The 15,626-nt window shown below is 39.4% G+C and overlaps 1 protein-coding gene across 2 annotated transcripts in view; it reads right to left on the reverse strand.

Annotated features, from left to right (window-relative positions):
- Nucleotides 1–1,200: 1,200 nt before the first annotated feature.
- IL6ST (interleukin 6 cytokine family signal transducer) overlaps nt 1,201–15,626 on the reverse strand; it is a 36,565-nt gene continuing 22,139 nt past the window's right edge. The window contains exons 9-16 of one of the 2 annotated variants that reach the window (XM_055699148.1): nt 15,041–15,260; nt 13,863–14,039; nt 13,211–13,312; nt 12,544–12,690; nt 11,457–11,597; nt 10,119–10,215; nt 8,117–8,198; nt 1,201–7,290 (exon numbers count right to left, since the gene is read on the reverse strand). In XM_055699148.1, the coding sequence (XP_055555123.1) occupies nt 6,565–7,290; nt 8,117–8,198; nt 10,119–10,215; nt 11,457–11,597; nt 12,544–12,690; nt 13,211–13,312; nt 13,863–14,039; nt 15,041–15,260 (1,692 nt within the window). In that variant the 3' untranslated portion in view covers nt 1,201–6,564. Of the gene's footprint in view, nt 7,291–7,352; nt 7,440–8,116; nt 8,199–10,118; nt 10,216–11,456; nt 11,598–12,543; nt 12,691–13,210; nt 13,313–13,862; nt 14,040–15,040; nt 15,261–15,626 lie in introns of those variants that run through there. The other variant, XM_055699149.1, reaches the window with a different exon arrangement.

Consider the following 15,626-nt stretch of genomic DNA (forward strand, 5'->3'; position numbering starts at 1 on the left):
CTGTTGCCATGAACCTGGCGGCTTCTGGCATGAGATGTGTGCACTGCACAAATAGGTTTCTTGTGGAGAGCAGGGCATTCCCATCGCTCACTGCCCAGCTTTGTTTCCTTCGTGTGACAGTTACAGCAAGCAAGCTCGCTCTGCCCGCAGTGAGGCACTCCATAAAGGCCAGGCTGCCGCCGCCTCGTCTGCCTAAGCTTTGCCCTGCAGTTGTGAAGCACAGCTGTGCTGATGCTCAGACAAGCTCATGAGGACATGCGAAAAACTCCATGTTGCTGTAGAAACTTCAGGGGCCTTACGCGAAACAGTGGGAAGTGAACTACTGTGCAGTAACAGTGTGCATTTTAGGAAAAGGAGCCTAGTGTTATATCTGCACCTAATGTAACCCCAAAGTGTTAACTGGCATGATGTGTCTGGGATGGCTTGGCTGCAGCAGTGACAGAAACCATTTTTGGTGCTGATGGTGACACATAACACCCCCACCCCCCTACCCGGGTCTGAGCCTCTACACAAATCAGAACTTCAGCCTGGAAGGGGAAGTTGCCTTCCCTCAGGTCCACCTTTGAAGACTTTTGCAGATGTGAATGTCTTTTTAAGATCCAACTGTGCTTTTCGGTACGGAGATGTATGTTCATAAGAGGCCTGTGAGGGTCCTCCATCCATCAGAAACAAAAGAACCAAACCCAAGTGAGACTGAGAGCAATGTCAGAGGTACAGCATTATACTCTCCTTCTTGTTCCCACACTGTTCCTTACAACTGGATTTTTGGACATTCTTCCCATTTTCAAATGACCTAAACAAGCCTGCCTGGAGCACCAGTCCTATATCTTCAGAGGATGGAGCTGCAGGCAGACATGGCCACCACTTCCCTGGTGTGACCGTTGAGCACAGAACACGCACACCCATGGCCAGCTGCAGGAACAGAGCTGGGTAGCTACGACAGTGACCATGAGACAGGTCAATCACTCATAGCAGACACCTATTTACAGGAGCAATTTACAGAGAGGACTGAGGAGCATTCACCTGCTGCTGAACTCGCCCATATACCCAGCTGGGCAGCCTTTTGTCTTGGTATACCATGGTCATATATCTCCTTGGGTATGTCTCTCCATTTCTTGCCTATTAGTGCCCCAGGCTCTTCTCCTTCTGTAGTTACTACTTAAGTCAGCCTTACAAAACACTGACTCCAGCACACAAGGCAAGTATGGAATTTTGTTTTCTTTTCATATATTATGTACTAGACAAATGCAACATTCAGGCTCAGTTGGGTAACAGACGAAGACATTCAAAACTGACCATGAAGTAAATTGTAGAAAGCAGAGTTTATATGACAATAAACATGCAGGTTGCAAAAGAATCAAGATAGAGTACTGGTATTAAAACACATTTCCATACAGAGACAGCTTATGCAGCATTTACAAGTTTAACCTCTGGCTAGAGTATACAAGCCCTTTAAAGCTGGCATTCAAATCACCAGTAGGTTAATCAGCCATACCTACTTTAAGTACATAGCAAAATTTGACTCAATGTTTACATTCACTAGCCATCCAATCCAGCATCAAGGCACTTTCCTTGTTAGTATGTCTATCCCCATGTCCCACGCCTCCGCTTACCCAGATGCATGTATCAGCACAGCAACATTCGGTGACCAGTAACTTAAAGATCGCAGATTCCTCAACCCCAACCGTATCAAAGTGTCAGGCTATATGTGATACTGTAAACAAGACTGGCGTGTTAAAAAAACATGGCAAGTTGACTGGATCCATTAAAGAATGTGCTTTGATATGAAGAAAAGCAATAGAAGTTACCAGTTTCAGCACTGCAGACAACACTCGTCTACTGTGCCTGCAGTTGTTGGAGAACAGCTGATGAGTGGTGCAGAAGATGCTTCGGTCCGAGTAGGAGGACGTGGAGCTTTCCAGCTGTCTGTCGACAGTTGTGCCAAATGTGTTTTTCATCTATTGTTACAGAAGTGTGCTTCTGCAGAGTATCAGTGACTTTATTGCATATATCCCCTTCAAGGTTGTCCTTGCAAATAAAGGCAAGTACTGGCTAAGGCTGCATTCTGGGAGGCACTTACTGCCCACCCTCTCTCGGCACTAAAATTAAGAGAGGGGGGAAGTGGACAATTGTTGAGATCTGGCCCTTTGTTGGTAATTTTAAATGTGTTTGTATCAGATCTTGTGGCCTTAAAAATGCATCCTTGTGCATTAAGTCAGCACTGCTTTCATTTTTAGGAATGGCTCAGATTGCACAAGTGCTACAAAGGAAACAACAGTGAAAGCAAACACACATATGCATTTCAGCTTCATCTTTCTTAACTGATCCTTTCACTTTTAAGAAAAAGAAATAGGAAATTCTGAGTCCAATGCCAGATACTTAATTTTACTGTTCTCCAGACTTTTGCACTTAAACCTCCACTTTGCCACAGTTTTCTTGATCAAGAGCTAAGCTGAAGACTCTGCAGTTGGCTGTAATTCCCAAATGGCTGTTTTGTGACAAGACTCAACATTTTTGTTATAAACTGCTTCCAAATAACATTAAGAGTAATGCTTGGAATTTAAAATAGCTATATGTATCCATCCTAGCAAACAGACAAGAGGTTACAGGGTATTAATGAAGTTTTACAGTCTATCAGTCAGGAGAACTTTTTGACATAGTTAATATATCCAAATAACAGTTAAACTTAGTTGTAACAACTGCCTCAGGGAAAATAAACCAGTATATTTAGTCCCATTTAATGCAGATAAATTACAATTTAGAATGTGTATATCCTGGAGTGGAGCTGACTATCAACAATTTGATAGTCTTTGGGGTTTCAGATCCCACTAAGAAGTCAATACCATATCAGCATATATCGATGTGGGTCTTGGGTATTCAGACCTGGCACTAATTAAACAAGTTCAGTTACTGAAGTTCAATCAGCATGGTGATTACCACACACTGGGCATACTAATGTAAGTTTTAACCATCTGGTGGTGCTCATGATTTACAGTCAAAGCTAAAGCTGCAAACCCCAACCCAGGCCACAGGCCTTCTCATGTGCTCAAGAACAGGATTCAGCCCTCATATGAAAACTACTTCCTCCTCTCAGGGCCAAAGTTTTTTCCAGTCCTGATAACTTGAATTTTGCTAGGCTGCTGTAGCACAGATAGGCACATGCCTGTCACAAACACTCCACAACAGTTTAAATTCTGCTGTGCTTTGTGCTGCCAGGTTTAAGGCTTAACAGGCAGTTTAGTTTATTATAGTAGGGCACATGGAACATAATCCCAGGACTTTCGCTACAGTTTAATAAGAGGATATTCCCAGACTATCCACCTTGAAAGTATGCCACCACACCCCAGAAACAACCCCTGTTCCAAAAGAACCACAACAGAACTACAAGGATAAATATATTCACTTTCTTGTGAACAGAGCAGTTAGCCAGCCTGCATTTCAGACATGTTTCAAACATGGTAATACAGGAAAAATACTGTGTATTTCTACTAGCCTCCCTTTTCTGCCAAGAAAGTAACAAGGTCTTTAAAAATATTCTCCTACCCCTACCTGAAAAATTCCATTCCAGAAAATCAAGATGGACATGAAAGTGTCAATACTTAAGTGTGATTTTATTTTAATAATGCCTTTATTAATTTTGTAAAGTGCACCATAATAATTGGCTGGGGGGATGGGGAGAGAAAGCTTTTTTAATTACTATCTTAGGGCCAAGTTCAGAGAATTTCAGTGGATTGCTATAATTACATTACAGACACTCTAAAAACCTGTAGGCAACTATTTGATACAATTGGATTGTTATGATCCAAAGTATAAAACTGTTAAACTCTGAACACTGCATGATACAGTATTTGGCACATAGGTTTATTAACAAGCTGTAAACCTGTTACTTACTTGTATTGTGACTTCTACAAGCTGTTCACCCCTCAGTATCTCCTGCTTAGTCTTTAGTATTTTAGCCCTAGATAAATGCACAAGCCTGAAAGAATATAATTCTGCCCGATAGACAGAAGTCTCCCTAGGATACTCTCCTGTATGATTCTGTGAGAGTTCATTAACACTAGCTCATAAACAACAAAGAAAGATGCCATTAAGTGACAGGCAAGAACTCCCGATTTGCAGAGACCTTTAAAAATGAGAATCTCTTGACACTAAAGTTGGAAATGGTCCATGATTAACACCAACTGAGAAGAACATGCCTTCCCTTCACACAACTGAAAGGCAAATAGCAACTTCAGGAATAACTCAAGCTGTCCCTCACATATGATGTATGCTATCAAAAGTTATTGTTACTAGATCACAAAAACATTTTTTAAAAAAAAATCTTCAGCATGTTTTTGAAAACATCCAGGCCTCTGAAGCAATGTTCAGACTAAGTAGCCAGGTTGTGGCTCACAATACTTCAAAGATGAGCAGGAGGTGGATTAGATGCATGTGGCTGCAGGTTAGTTCTAATAAGCACACACACTGCTCAACAGCAACTTTCCCTTTTACTTGTGGTTTCTACAGTCCGCATGAAGTTTGCATAGAGAAGGTGAACCATCCCCCAATAAAGTAACTGCTATTATTTTCTAAGAGGAATTCCAAGAAATGCTCATTCAACCTCTAAGAAAATGGAAGATGGTCTCTGCTGTCTCATGACAGCATAGTTTTCATCATGCCCTTGTCTTCTGCAAGGGTGTTTGAAAGTGCTGAGGTGGAATAGGGAAAAAAGGAAGTGGACTGGTTTGAAGAAAGGTTTAGTTATAGTAAGCTACAACATAGCTTTTTAGTTTAAAAAAGAGCCCAGATCCAAAAAAACATTGTTGAGGGAAAGGAACCATGGAATACTGAAATGTTATTAAAGATTCTGCATTCTTCCTCTGCTTTAAGTAGTCCAGACTCCCAAGAGGTAATCTTATGAACTCACTCCAGCATTGAATTTCTTTGTAATAAAAGCAGAAGACAAATTTGTGTGAATATTTACACATAAACTTGTCCTTCCATGCAAGCTGGCAGACAAGGACAAGGGAAGTTGAAATGATACTGACACCTGCCTTTCCAGGGCCTTTAGCAAGTGCTTTGCAGAACAGTAGCACTAGAGATTCCAGCACACAAGCTTACACATGGTATTAAATACATAGCTCTTTTGCCGAAGGAGAAATAAAACCCTTGTTTTATTCTCACACCACAGCATTTAGTGTCTTGAATTAAGGTTTTCTTAGTGTCAAATTAAAAAGCTGACTAGACTAATGTTGTTAAAAAAATTAAAATCTACAAGAGTGCCATCAAATTTCTATTTATGATTGGAGAAGGGGTTTATTTTAATGTAATTTCATTTTTCTTTAAATTTTTTCTTGGGAAGAAGTCTGAGAGATATGTATCTTCTTTAATAAAATGCAAACTGTGTGAAGAGGGAAGAAGTGAGAGATAAAATTCCTTACTTTTTTCCTGAAATCCATGTGTTATATGTGGCTCATGATTGCTAATAGATACACACTACCAGTAACATTCAAATTCAGGGTATAGGTTTTGTTTTTTTCCTTCTGAGAGCTTCAATGACTTAAATGCTTTGTTTTCTACTGCTTTCAGTTTCAAGGTCCTGCAGCATTAGCAGTGAGGTTACAGCACACTAATCACTGTAGTCAATCAGGAAGAAGGTCATATTCCCTTTCTCCTGACCAGTTAGAAAAATGTTAAAAACTTACAGCTTCTAACTTGCCTCTCAAGCCATCTACAGCAAAGGTGCACTTATTAAACAAAGGCAGTTTTTATGACCAGAGAGGTACAGTATAATCAGACAGTAATTTGGGTACAAAGCCTTTAAACGACTCTCAATCTGTGTTTCCATCTGGATTTTTGAACTTCTGAAAATGAGACTGAACTGCTGTGTCAAGCTGCAAGGCACATTTTTAGGCCAAATTATTATCTAATTCATGTGCACACATATCTAAATGTAGGCAGAATATCAATTATTATAGTAGCATTCAGAGTCAAGCAATCATTGTATTTTCTTATTTGCAGACCATAGTATGTTCTATTTAATTTTTATAATTTTTCAACAGGGACGAACATGATTTGCATGGCTGGTAAGCTGGAAACTGAGACACTGGGCCAAGTCAAAATTCAGAAAGTGAATCAAGCTACTGAAAAGTCCATGACAAGTATTCTTCCATGTTAGAATACTAAGCTTCAGTCTTACTTTAGCACAAAGATGCTCCAAGCAGCTAAAGCTGGCTTTTTAGGCTTGTACACTGTCACAAATCAGAACTTTTCTTCTAGGAGGCCTATCAGCTGATGTGATAATTGAAACTTGCCATTTTCAATCATGTAAATCTGTTACAAGACACAAAAACCCCAGCTATCCAGACAAAAGATTTTATGTAGTGCGTAAATCAGTCTCCAGTAGGTCTGGACTGCAAATTTTCCACAAAAACAGAGTCCTTGTTGTACTCTGTCAAATTACTCTTCACTTAATTTCAGTATTTCAATCTGCATTCAGATAAAAATACCTAGCTTAGTTTATCAGAGACACAGGAGAAAGTGTGAACAGGCACTAATGAAGGCCTAAACACAACCAGTCTTCTCTCACTGAGGCATATAGCCTCCTTGTCTCACAGTCTGTGGGAGGTAACTTTTTGGCATTTCATCAGCTGATGGTGGATTCCCTTCCACTGTTTCAGGTCTCACAGTTTGTCCTTCAGTACTTGTCTGTAAAATATCTGATAGAGCAGCTTCCTGGGTACTTTTATCCAGCCCAAGGCCCAACGGCTGTGAACTCTGACCCAAGATCTGCAGTTGTGCAAATCCAACAAGATCCCCCTCATTAGCAGAAGTAATTTGCTTTGTTCTTTCAAAGCATGGCCTGTCTGTGTTGGTTTCATCCTGACCACCATTCTGTTTAAAATACTGCTGCCTCTGTGTTGTACTGTCACCTCCTCCCGTGTGATCCTCTGACCTCTCTTCTGAATCTAGCAGTGGCTGAGTTGACTCAGACCTTGAAAAGACTTGTACAGGTGTTTGGTCTCTGTAGCCATTAAGTACTACAGTTGAATACTGTACAGTGCTTGAAGTGTTTTGTGTAGTTTCACCTTCATCACTGTCAGAGACGCTTTGCCTAGGAGAAGACATGCATGAGGATCCTCCAATACCACTGCTGTGCCCTTCTGAAGTACTTTTTTCCTTTTTAAGCAAGTCAAAGGGTTTCAGATCTTGTTCTGAAAAAGACTTCTTGTCATCAGCTTCTATTTCTACGACGCTTACATCTGTAAAGCTGCCTTCTGGGTACATCTGATCTTTGGAACTAAAGTTATGCTGGAAGAAAGAGATAGATGTTGCCCAAGAGGAAGTTTATGTTAAAAATCAAAACCCCCATCAAATATCTGAACTTTTATTCTGTAATTGTATTGAGTTTCTTCATATACATTTTCTTCTTACTAAGTCTGGCAGTATCTCCAAAGCATCTGTTAGAAAATGAAGGATGTAGCTATGTTTCCAATACAAAGTCTTAATTATGCAGCTATTCTAAAGGCATAGTAGGTGCGCAAGTTTTGCTCTATTTTTACGACCTGTAAACATAGAACCATTTGTTGTGCAGCACAGGAACAATCTATGTTGAGAGCTACACATACATTACTTCCAATAATGTATTCAGTCAGAGCTTTTATTCATACAACTCAGCCACAATTTATCAAACAGAATTTGCTATGTCATTCACCCCACATGGGGCATGTATTTTGCTGCCACCTCATCCATGAGGAACTCTTAGAGCTTTCTCTCATTCACGACAACTACGCAAACAAGTAATTTCAGGGTTTTAAGAAAGGGAATCATGAATTCTGTTTACTTAATCGTGATTTCCTATGAATGAGTAAAATAATTAGGACTTGACCCTCCTAACCAGTAAACTGAATATAATTCACAATGTTAAAGCCTGCTCTATGCTGTGAACTTCCTATGGGCCATGTATTTTTAACACTGAATGTAATAATGCAATAACATTTTCTAACCATATCGTATCACAGTCATGAAACTTAACATCCAGGGTTATTTTTCCTTGAAATGTGTGCTAGAAAACACAAGACTCCCACTGGTTAGTTTATTTGAAACCTTGTGGACTAGGAAGAAAGACGAGTATTACCTTAGCTGGAACTTGAGGAGACCACTGAGCAATATTACTCTTGGATGGATCAGGGACAATAGGCCAGATATGCTTTTTAATTCTGTAAAGGATTAAAAAAAGGAATAAAATTACAAGCTGCAGTCCCAGAATTCCTATGTTGATAGGAAGTAGGGCATAATCCAGTACACCACTCCCTTAGACAGTAATTTTGCAAGAATATTTATTTCCAAATAGGAATGCTTCCCGCTATGCTTTACATCTTTGTAGGAAGTTGTACTAGTTAGCAGAACACAGCACTGCACTTAACTCCTCCACACATTAGATGTGGCCATCCAACACTGAGGCAAACGAACAAACAGTAATGTTTAGTGAGGGATTTTCAAATTTATAGCACTCTATAATCTACAGAACAATTTTTTAGGTAAAGTCAGATGCATGTCAGTATAAAAAAAAAATACACTGCTGCTTCTTTAAGATAACTATGAGTATCACAGTTGCCAGTATCTAATAATTTTGGTTGGAAAAGACTTTTAAGGTCATCAGGTCCAATTGTTAACCCAAGACTGCCAAGTCCATCACTAAATCATGTCCTCAAGTGCCACATCTACACACCTTTTAAATACTTCTAAGGATGGTGACTCAACTACTTCCCTGGGCAGCCTGTACCAATACTTGACCACCCTTTTGGTGAAGAAATTTTTCCTAATCTCCAATCTAAAACTCCCCTGGTGCAACTTGAGGCCATTCCCTCTTGTCCTATCCCTTCTTATCTGGGAGAAGAGACTACCTCCACCTGCCTACAATGTCCTGTCAGGTAGCTGTAGAGAGTGATGAGGTCTCCTCCGAGTCTACTTTTCTCCAGGCTTAACAACCCCAGTTCCCTCAGCCATTCCCCATAAGACTTGTCCTCCAGACCTTTCAGCAGCTTCATCTTCCTTCTCTGTGCACAGTCCAGCATCAAAATGTGTCTCTTGCAGTGAGGGGCCCAAAACTGAACACAAGATTCGACATGTAGCCTCATCAGTGCCCAGTGCAGGGGGACAATCCCTTCCCCAGCCCTGCTGGCCACACAGTTCCTGACACAAGCCAGGATGGTGTTGGCCTCCTTAGCAACTTGGGTACACTGCTGGGTCATATTCAGCCAGAACATGGAATCTAAGCCAACCTCAGAGCTAGAAATAAAGTGAAAATATTTGAAGAAAAACTTGCTTGGTTTTTTTTAACTATGAACTCTTAAGTTTAAGAATGTAATGATTGTTATTCAACCATAGAAGTTTCTGTAGATAAATCACCTCCAATCAAACAAACTTTGAAACTGATGCATCTATCCTGCTCTTTATGAACAGGCTCCAACAACAGATCCCCTGTAGGAGAACTCTGAAGAACCCTGCAAGATAGCTGACTGAGGACTTTGGAGAAGTGCTACACCTTGGCCAAGGAAAACACTTCAGCACTAAGCTCTCAGCTAAAGCCCTATGGGGTAGAAGGAACAGGAGGCAGAATGTTTTCCCGCAGATAGTAAAAAGGCACAGAGTTTGACTGAGGTTATGCAAGGTAGATAAATAAGAGGTCTGCCTAATTTTTTTGGCTGTAAAGCTTGAAGTTTGCTAACACTGTAATTAAGTAGCTCAAACACAGCCAGCAAAAAATCTGCTGTGCTTCACACTAGGGACATCATTCTGCTCTTATAATATGACTAAGAAAACACAGACAGTATATCCTGATCAAAACCTAACAAGCCTAACCCTGACCGCTCTAGCAAGAACAGCAAGAATGTTCTTGCAGGATTAAGTCATGGAATGTTTAGTTTGTGTGCTAATTGTTTACAGTAAGAAATTAGTATCAGAAGAGGTCCTGATTTCTCAAGGAAACAAAAGTGTTATCACCAATCAATGTGTGTATGTTTTACCTTCTTTTTCTGATCTAACTGCAAACTCTTTAGTTTTTCGTATTGAATTATTGCCATCTATTATGCTCAGAAATATCAGAAGCCTAAGAGAAAGACTTCATTAATACTTACAAGTCACGTTTGTTGAAGCAAAACAAAACTCCAAGGAGCACAATCAACAGGAATGCTAGACACACAGGTACAACTATGGCTTCAATTTCTCCTTTCCCTGAAGAAAGAGAGAAGCCGTTATAGCCCACTTCAGCATTTAAGGAACTCAGCAGCATCACACATTTCCAAAGGGACAGGGAGAATCTGAAACTGAATACACATGCAGCATGGAAGTCTTAAGCTTCACCTTCAAAAGAACCTTTTCATCATTTGAAAAGAACTTGTTGGTGAAAACATGAAACGCTCTGTCTCAGCAATCTAATGCCTTGCATCAACAAAAAACATAGGCTGCCCTAGAAGCTGCAACACTGACAAAGCAAGTAATTTTACAGTTTGGACAGATATGACAATAACATCTATGTGAATTCATCTGTGGTCCAGGTGTTTCAGAGCCTTACTGGCTGCTGTAACGTCAACAGTCAAGTAAGTAATGCAAGCGAAGTCACACATCATCCATCAGCTTATTCTGTACATAAAAATATCCTGTGCAAACACTTCAGGTTGCATTACTGTTATGTATTCCTTCCAATGTTATACATATTCTTAAGTAAACCTTACAGAATGTTTAGGGAAGAGTAACACCATACAGGAAAAAAAACAACAATACCCCTGCTAAATGTAAAGTGCTTTCCACAGCTAAGTTCAGTTAATGTTGCCCTTACATTTATATGCCAGCTTGAGAGAGGGCTTCCTGTTTGTAACTCTTCAAAATGAGTCTCTGTAGAGAACTGTAGCAAACTAATGATATGAATGAGAATGTGGAACCTCAGGAAGTGGTGTAAGAAATGGCATGTGCTGACTGCCACATAGATTAGCAGGTGAAGATTCCAGAACACATGTGCAGCTTCTCAGGACACTTCTCAGGACAGCAGATCCCAATCACCCTTCAGATTAGAACAGTCTCTGGGCTCTTTAAGAGCAGGGTAGGAGCCATCAGACACCAGAAGAGAAGACAAGGGCACTGACTAAATGCTAATGACTCACACAGGGCTAGGCAAAAGAATACTATAACCTAAAGCATACAAAACACACATCCAAACACAGCATGTCTGCCAACACAGAAGAGCAATCCAGGAGACCTGCAGAAGACAGTTCATCCTCTGTACAATCAGAAGAAACCCTGACTAAGCTACCTCTGAGTACCAAACAAACTACCTGGATATTACACGCCTTGTGAACATGATTGCAACTGAAAAATTTTTCTTTTACATTAAAATCATCTTCCCCTCCATCACATCTTGCAGAGCCTTGCTATGCAGTTGCAACACTACTTCTACTAATTATGCCACTCTTCCTTACCAAATTTTTGTGTAGTAAATGTAAAATCAGGACCACTCCTGCCTCCTTCATCTGTATATGCCATCATCCGCACAGTATACAGTGTGTCACTGGTAAGAGAAGAAAGGGTATACTCTGTCTTGGAAGGATCCACTGTCACAGCTAAAGAGAGGAAAAAAATTATATTAGTCTTCTGTACAATTTATTAGGTCTCCAAAAACACAACAGCATTAGGTCATCGTATCTTCAGATGTGCAAGACAGTTTCAGTAAAATGCATGGCTGTATGGAAAATACAGCAGAGACTACAAACTTGTACAACAAATGCTGGGATTCATTTGTTTCTGTTCAAGTGTTTGAATTTACTCTCCTTCTTGATGATATTTTATGTGTACACATCCTGTGCAGTTCCCCCTGCTTTGTAGAATGTAGCTACAAACTAAACTAGTAATAAAGCTGAGGCTCAAAGGTCTCTAATAAGCACAATACATGGTGAACTAGAAATACCTAGTTATTAGTTAGAAAAAAATTGTTATCAAGAAATAACAAGTAGTAGGGGGCTCCTCCAATTTAAAGAAATCTAAAAAAAACCCCCAACTTCTGAGAGTGTTAGCTCCCTGTCTTATGCCAGCAGGTCATACCACACAGAACTAAAATGCACTTCAAACAAGGTGTTTTGCATCAGTAATGTACTGATTTAGAGAGCCAGGAGGATTAAAATCCACCTACACCACCCCCTTTTCTTTCCAAGTTTTTATCATAGTTAAATGTAGATAACTCCTTTACATCTTGAATGGTCTAGCTTCATCTTCCTATACCACCATCTCACCCTGTATTTAGATAGAAAGATGGGAGCACAAGACCTTCAAATCAGCTTTCAGAAACTAAACTCAGTACCCTGTTACACACAGACTAAATGGGCTGAATTCTTTCTTAGGGATTTATCTGTTCGGTGTGGAGGAGAGCTACACCTCAGACACCAGCTTTATGTCATCAGAACAAACTGTCAGCCACACTCAATTCTGTACCTTTTTTTCCAGTAACACATATTAGGAACGAGACAGGTGGAATACTTCAATGCCACAAACCAATTCTCTGCCTTCCATTACCTGTTTCATTTCCATCGATAGTTTTGTAAAAAATAGTGTAACTTCTGATAAATCCATTTTGTTCATCCACTGTGAGATGGTTCCATGTCAACACAGCTTCAGCTTTTCCTACTTTTTTTGTCTGAACGGTTGGTCCTTTTGAAGGACCTGTAATGACAGATGAAGATTAGTTTGTTGGGCACCCTTACACCCACAGAAGCAGTTAATAAACGAGCACTGAATTCCTACTGCATAAAAATTTCAAGGGAATAGCTGCTAGCTCATCTGCAAAGCATTGTTGTCAGACAACATAGCAACTCCAGATGTTTTAAAAAAAGGAAAAAACTAATCAGCAGATCACATGAAATCTTCAAGTTAATTAGTCTTTGCTTTATACTTGAAATTTAAAATGTCAGCATAGTAATATTATTAAACCAATAAAATAACAAAATCACACCAAATTATCTGATAAAGATTGGAAAAAGGGAGTTAGCCACAGACATCTGCTTAAATCCTAACTGATGTAAATAAGCAGAATAGATGTTAATAGATGAGACAAGATCAATTATGTCAGATGACCCTAAAGCGTAGGTCCAGTTCTCATTACATAGTCCACATTAAAGCAAAGGTCTTAATTTTTAGTCAATAGATTAGTTTATGTGCTCCAAGATGACTGTTTTATACTTACGAGCCTGCTGAAGATAAGCCTTCACAGACTGTCCACTTCCCTGACCATCAGCATATAAAGGGTACACAGTTATCAAGTAACACTTGAACGGCTTTATACCACCTAATAAAAAGAATTTAAAATTTATTGTTTCACAGACAGCGAAATTCCTCACCACCCTTCTCATTTACTTCAGATACGGGATTCTGGATTTTGATTTATTAGAGGCACTTTTATTTAATGCAGCTGACTATCTTTCTGGAGCTCATTGATATACTGCTCCAAAATATTAACTAAATGAACAATAAACCTGTAAAGCTGATCCAGTCTCATTGTTTGAACTGAAAGATGGATCAAAGAATTTGATTTTGAAAGCACTTAGTCTTTTTACTACTTTAATGGTTTCCAATAATGAGAAGACTAAAACCAAAACATAGATAAACCCCTTGCTGTTACATAATGTAAATGTCAAACCACAGATTAGATAGTTTTGTATTTGATAAAAACATACAGACTTCCACACTCATGATAAACCAAGAGATGCCCTCAGCGTTATCCCAGATTCCTGTCCTACAGTAAAATTCTAGTCCGCATGAGATGTTCCTTACTTTGAGAATAATACTTGGGTTATTAGTGTGTTCTACAAATATTTGTAGATTTACGAGCCAAATACCTTTTAAGTATGTTTCTTGAACGCTTCCTGGTTCGGTCTGCCATTCTATGATGCAGTCTGAGCTGTTGGACACCAGACACCATTCAATCACATATTTAAGAACGTAACTGTTAGGAGCAGTCCACTCTACCCACAACTTGCCATCTTTAGGTAGTGTTCTAACATTCTTCACTGGAGCTGCAATGACAGAAAACAGAATAGTAATAAATATTGCAGTTCTTCCCCTAGGTATTCATAATAATAGTTATTTGTCAAATATGGATACTTTGGGGTTATTGTAATGGTGACAATTTGGCAGAATTTAGGTAAATGTAAAAGCCATTTTCTGAAGATCGGAAGCTTATGTCTAAATCTTTTTATCAGGTCCAAAATAAGCATTATTAGGCTATTTAAAAAACTAGAATTAGACTCAGCTTCTCTGCACTCAGAGTAAGCTGCTGTATTGCATTAAAGAAATGCTATGTTTCTTCCAAAAGAAAGGGTCTATTTTAGAGAGCAATCAAACCTTGAGACACTTTAAATTCCCATCCTAATCCTCATACTCACCTACCTTACCTAGTACTTCTGGCTGCAATGCTACTCTGTCTGAAACATACCCTTAATGAGTTCATCCAATAGTTTTAGAATTTGTGGCTCTCCCTTGGTGTTTACACTAAAACGAACATCTGTCCATATGCCTTTTTTTGCTTCCTATCCTGGTGGCGTTTGGATTGTCTACAAGGAGGCTGTAAGTATGGAGAAACCAGCCTGTAGTTGCTACTGCTGCACAATGAAAAGAACATAAGAAAAATGAACATGAACAGACACTGAAAACCGGCAAGAATGAGACTGAGACAAAAGAAAGGGGCAGGGGAAAAAAAATTCCTGCCTGCATCAGAAAGCAGAACAATGGTGAGATGGCGTATACATAAAGTGAAGGATGCTTGCTTCCCCCACCCCTTGCTTTCTTAAAAAGAAAACAAAAATGCCTACTATGCTGAGAAACAAGGGAATACAGCACACAGTAACTCTAGGCATCAAAAAGAACTTCAAAATAGCACACCTAGCTTCAAATGAAGGTGTGAGTACATAAACCTTTGATGTGGACTCATAACTGAAGTATAATTTAACAACACTGAGTATTTTTTTATAACAAAAGCCATACAGATGTATTTGAAAGATGTTATTAGGACACTAACCTTTTGAATTACTTGCTGGGATAAGTAAAACTGATGGAGGGGATGCCCCAGCTCTGTTATGGGCAATCACAGTCACTTCATAAGTTCCATTCGGCAGCTTTAATGTAAGGTTGGTGGCATTAACATTGTATTTCTCTGGTGGACTGGAAGGAGATGATTTAGCTTTGACAGTCACTTCATACTGCAAGATTACTCCATTGGCTTCAAATGGCTTCAACGGCTATTAGAAACAGAAACACATCTTTGATTATATTGATACTGAACAAATGTGACTGAACCTTTCTTGTCTTTGATGTGTGATTTACAAGTCTGAGAGTGAGACAAGTTACATAGATCAGATAGCTGCGCATTAAAGGGACGTGCAAATAACCCATATTCATTTCTGTAATGTACTAACTTCCAGAACTACTTCTGGTTTAGATCCTCTTTTTCTTGGCTCACAGTCTAATAAAAGCTATTCTGTAAAGATTGCTGAACAAGTGTTGATAAAACCTGAATTTTATGTGACTTTACAACAATGACATAAACAGAATCTCATGTCTTCAGCTGTGTTGAACCCGAATGCAAAACAGCCCAAGTAGTTTTC

Source organism: Falco cherrug, chromosome Z (assembly GCF_023634085.1).
Source record: "Falco cherrug isolate bFalChe1 chromosome Z, bFalChe1.pri, whole genome shotgun sequence".
NCBI lineage: Eukaryota > Metazoa > Chordata > Aves > Falconiformes > Falconidae > Falco > Falco cherrug.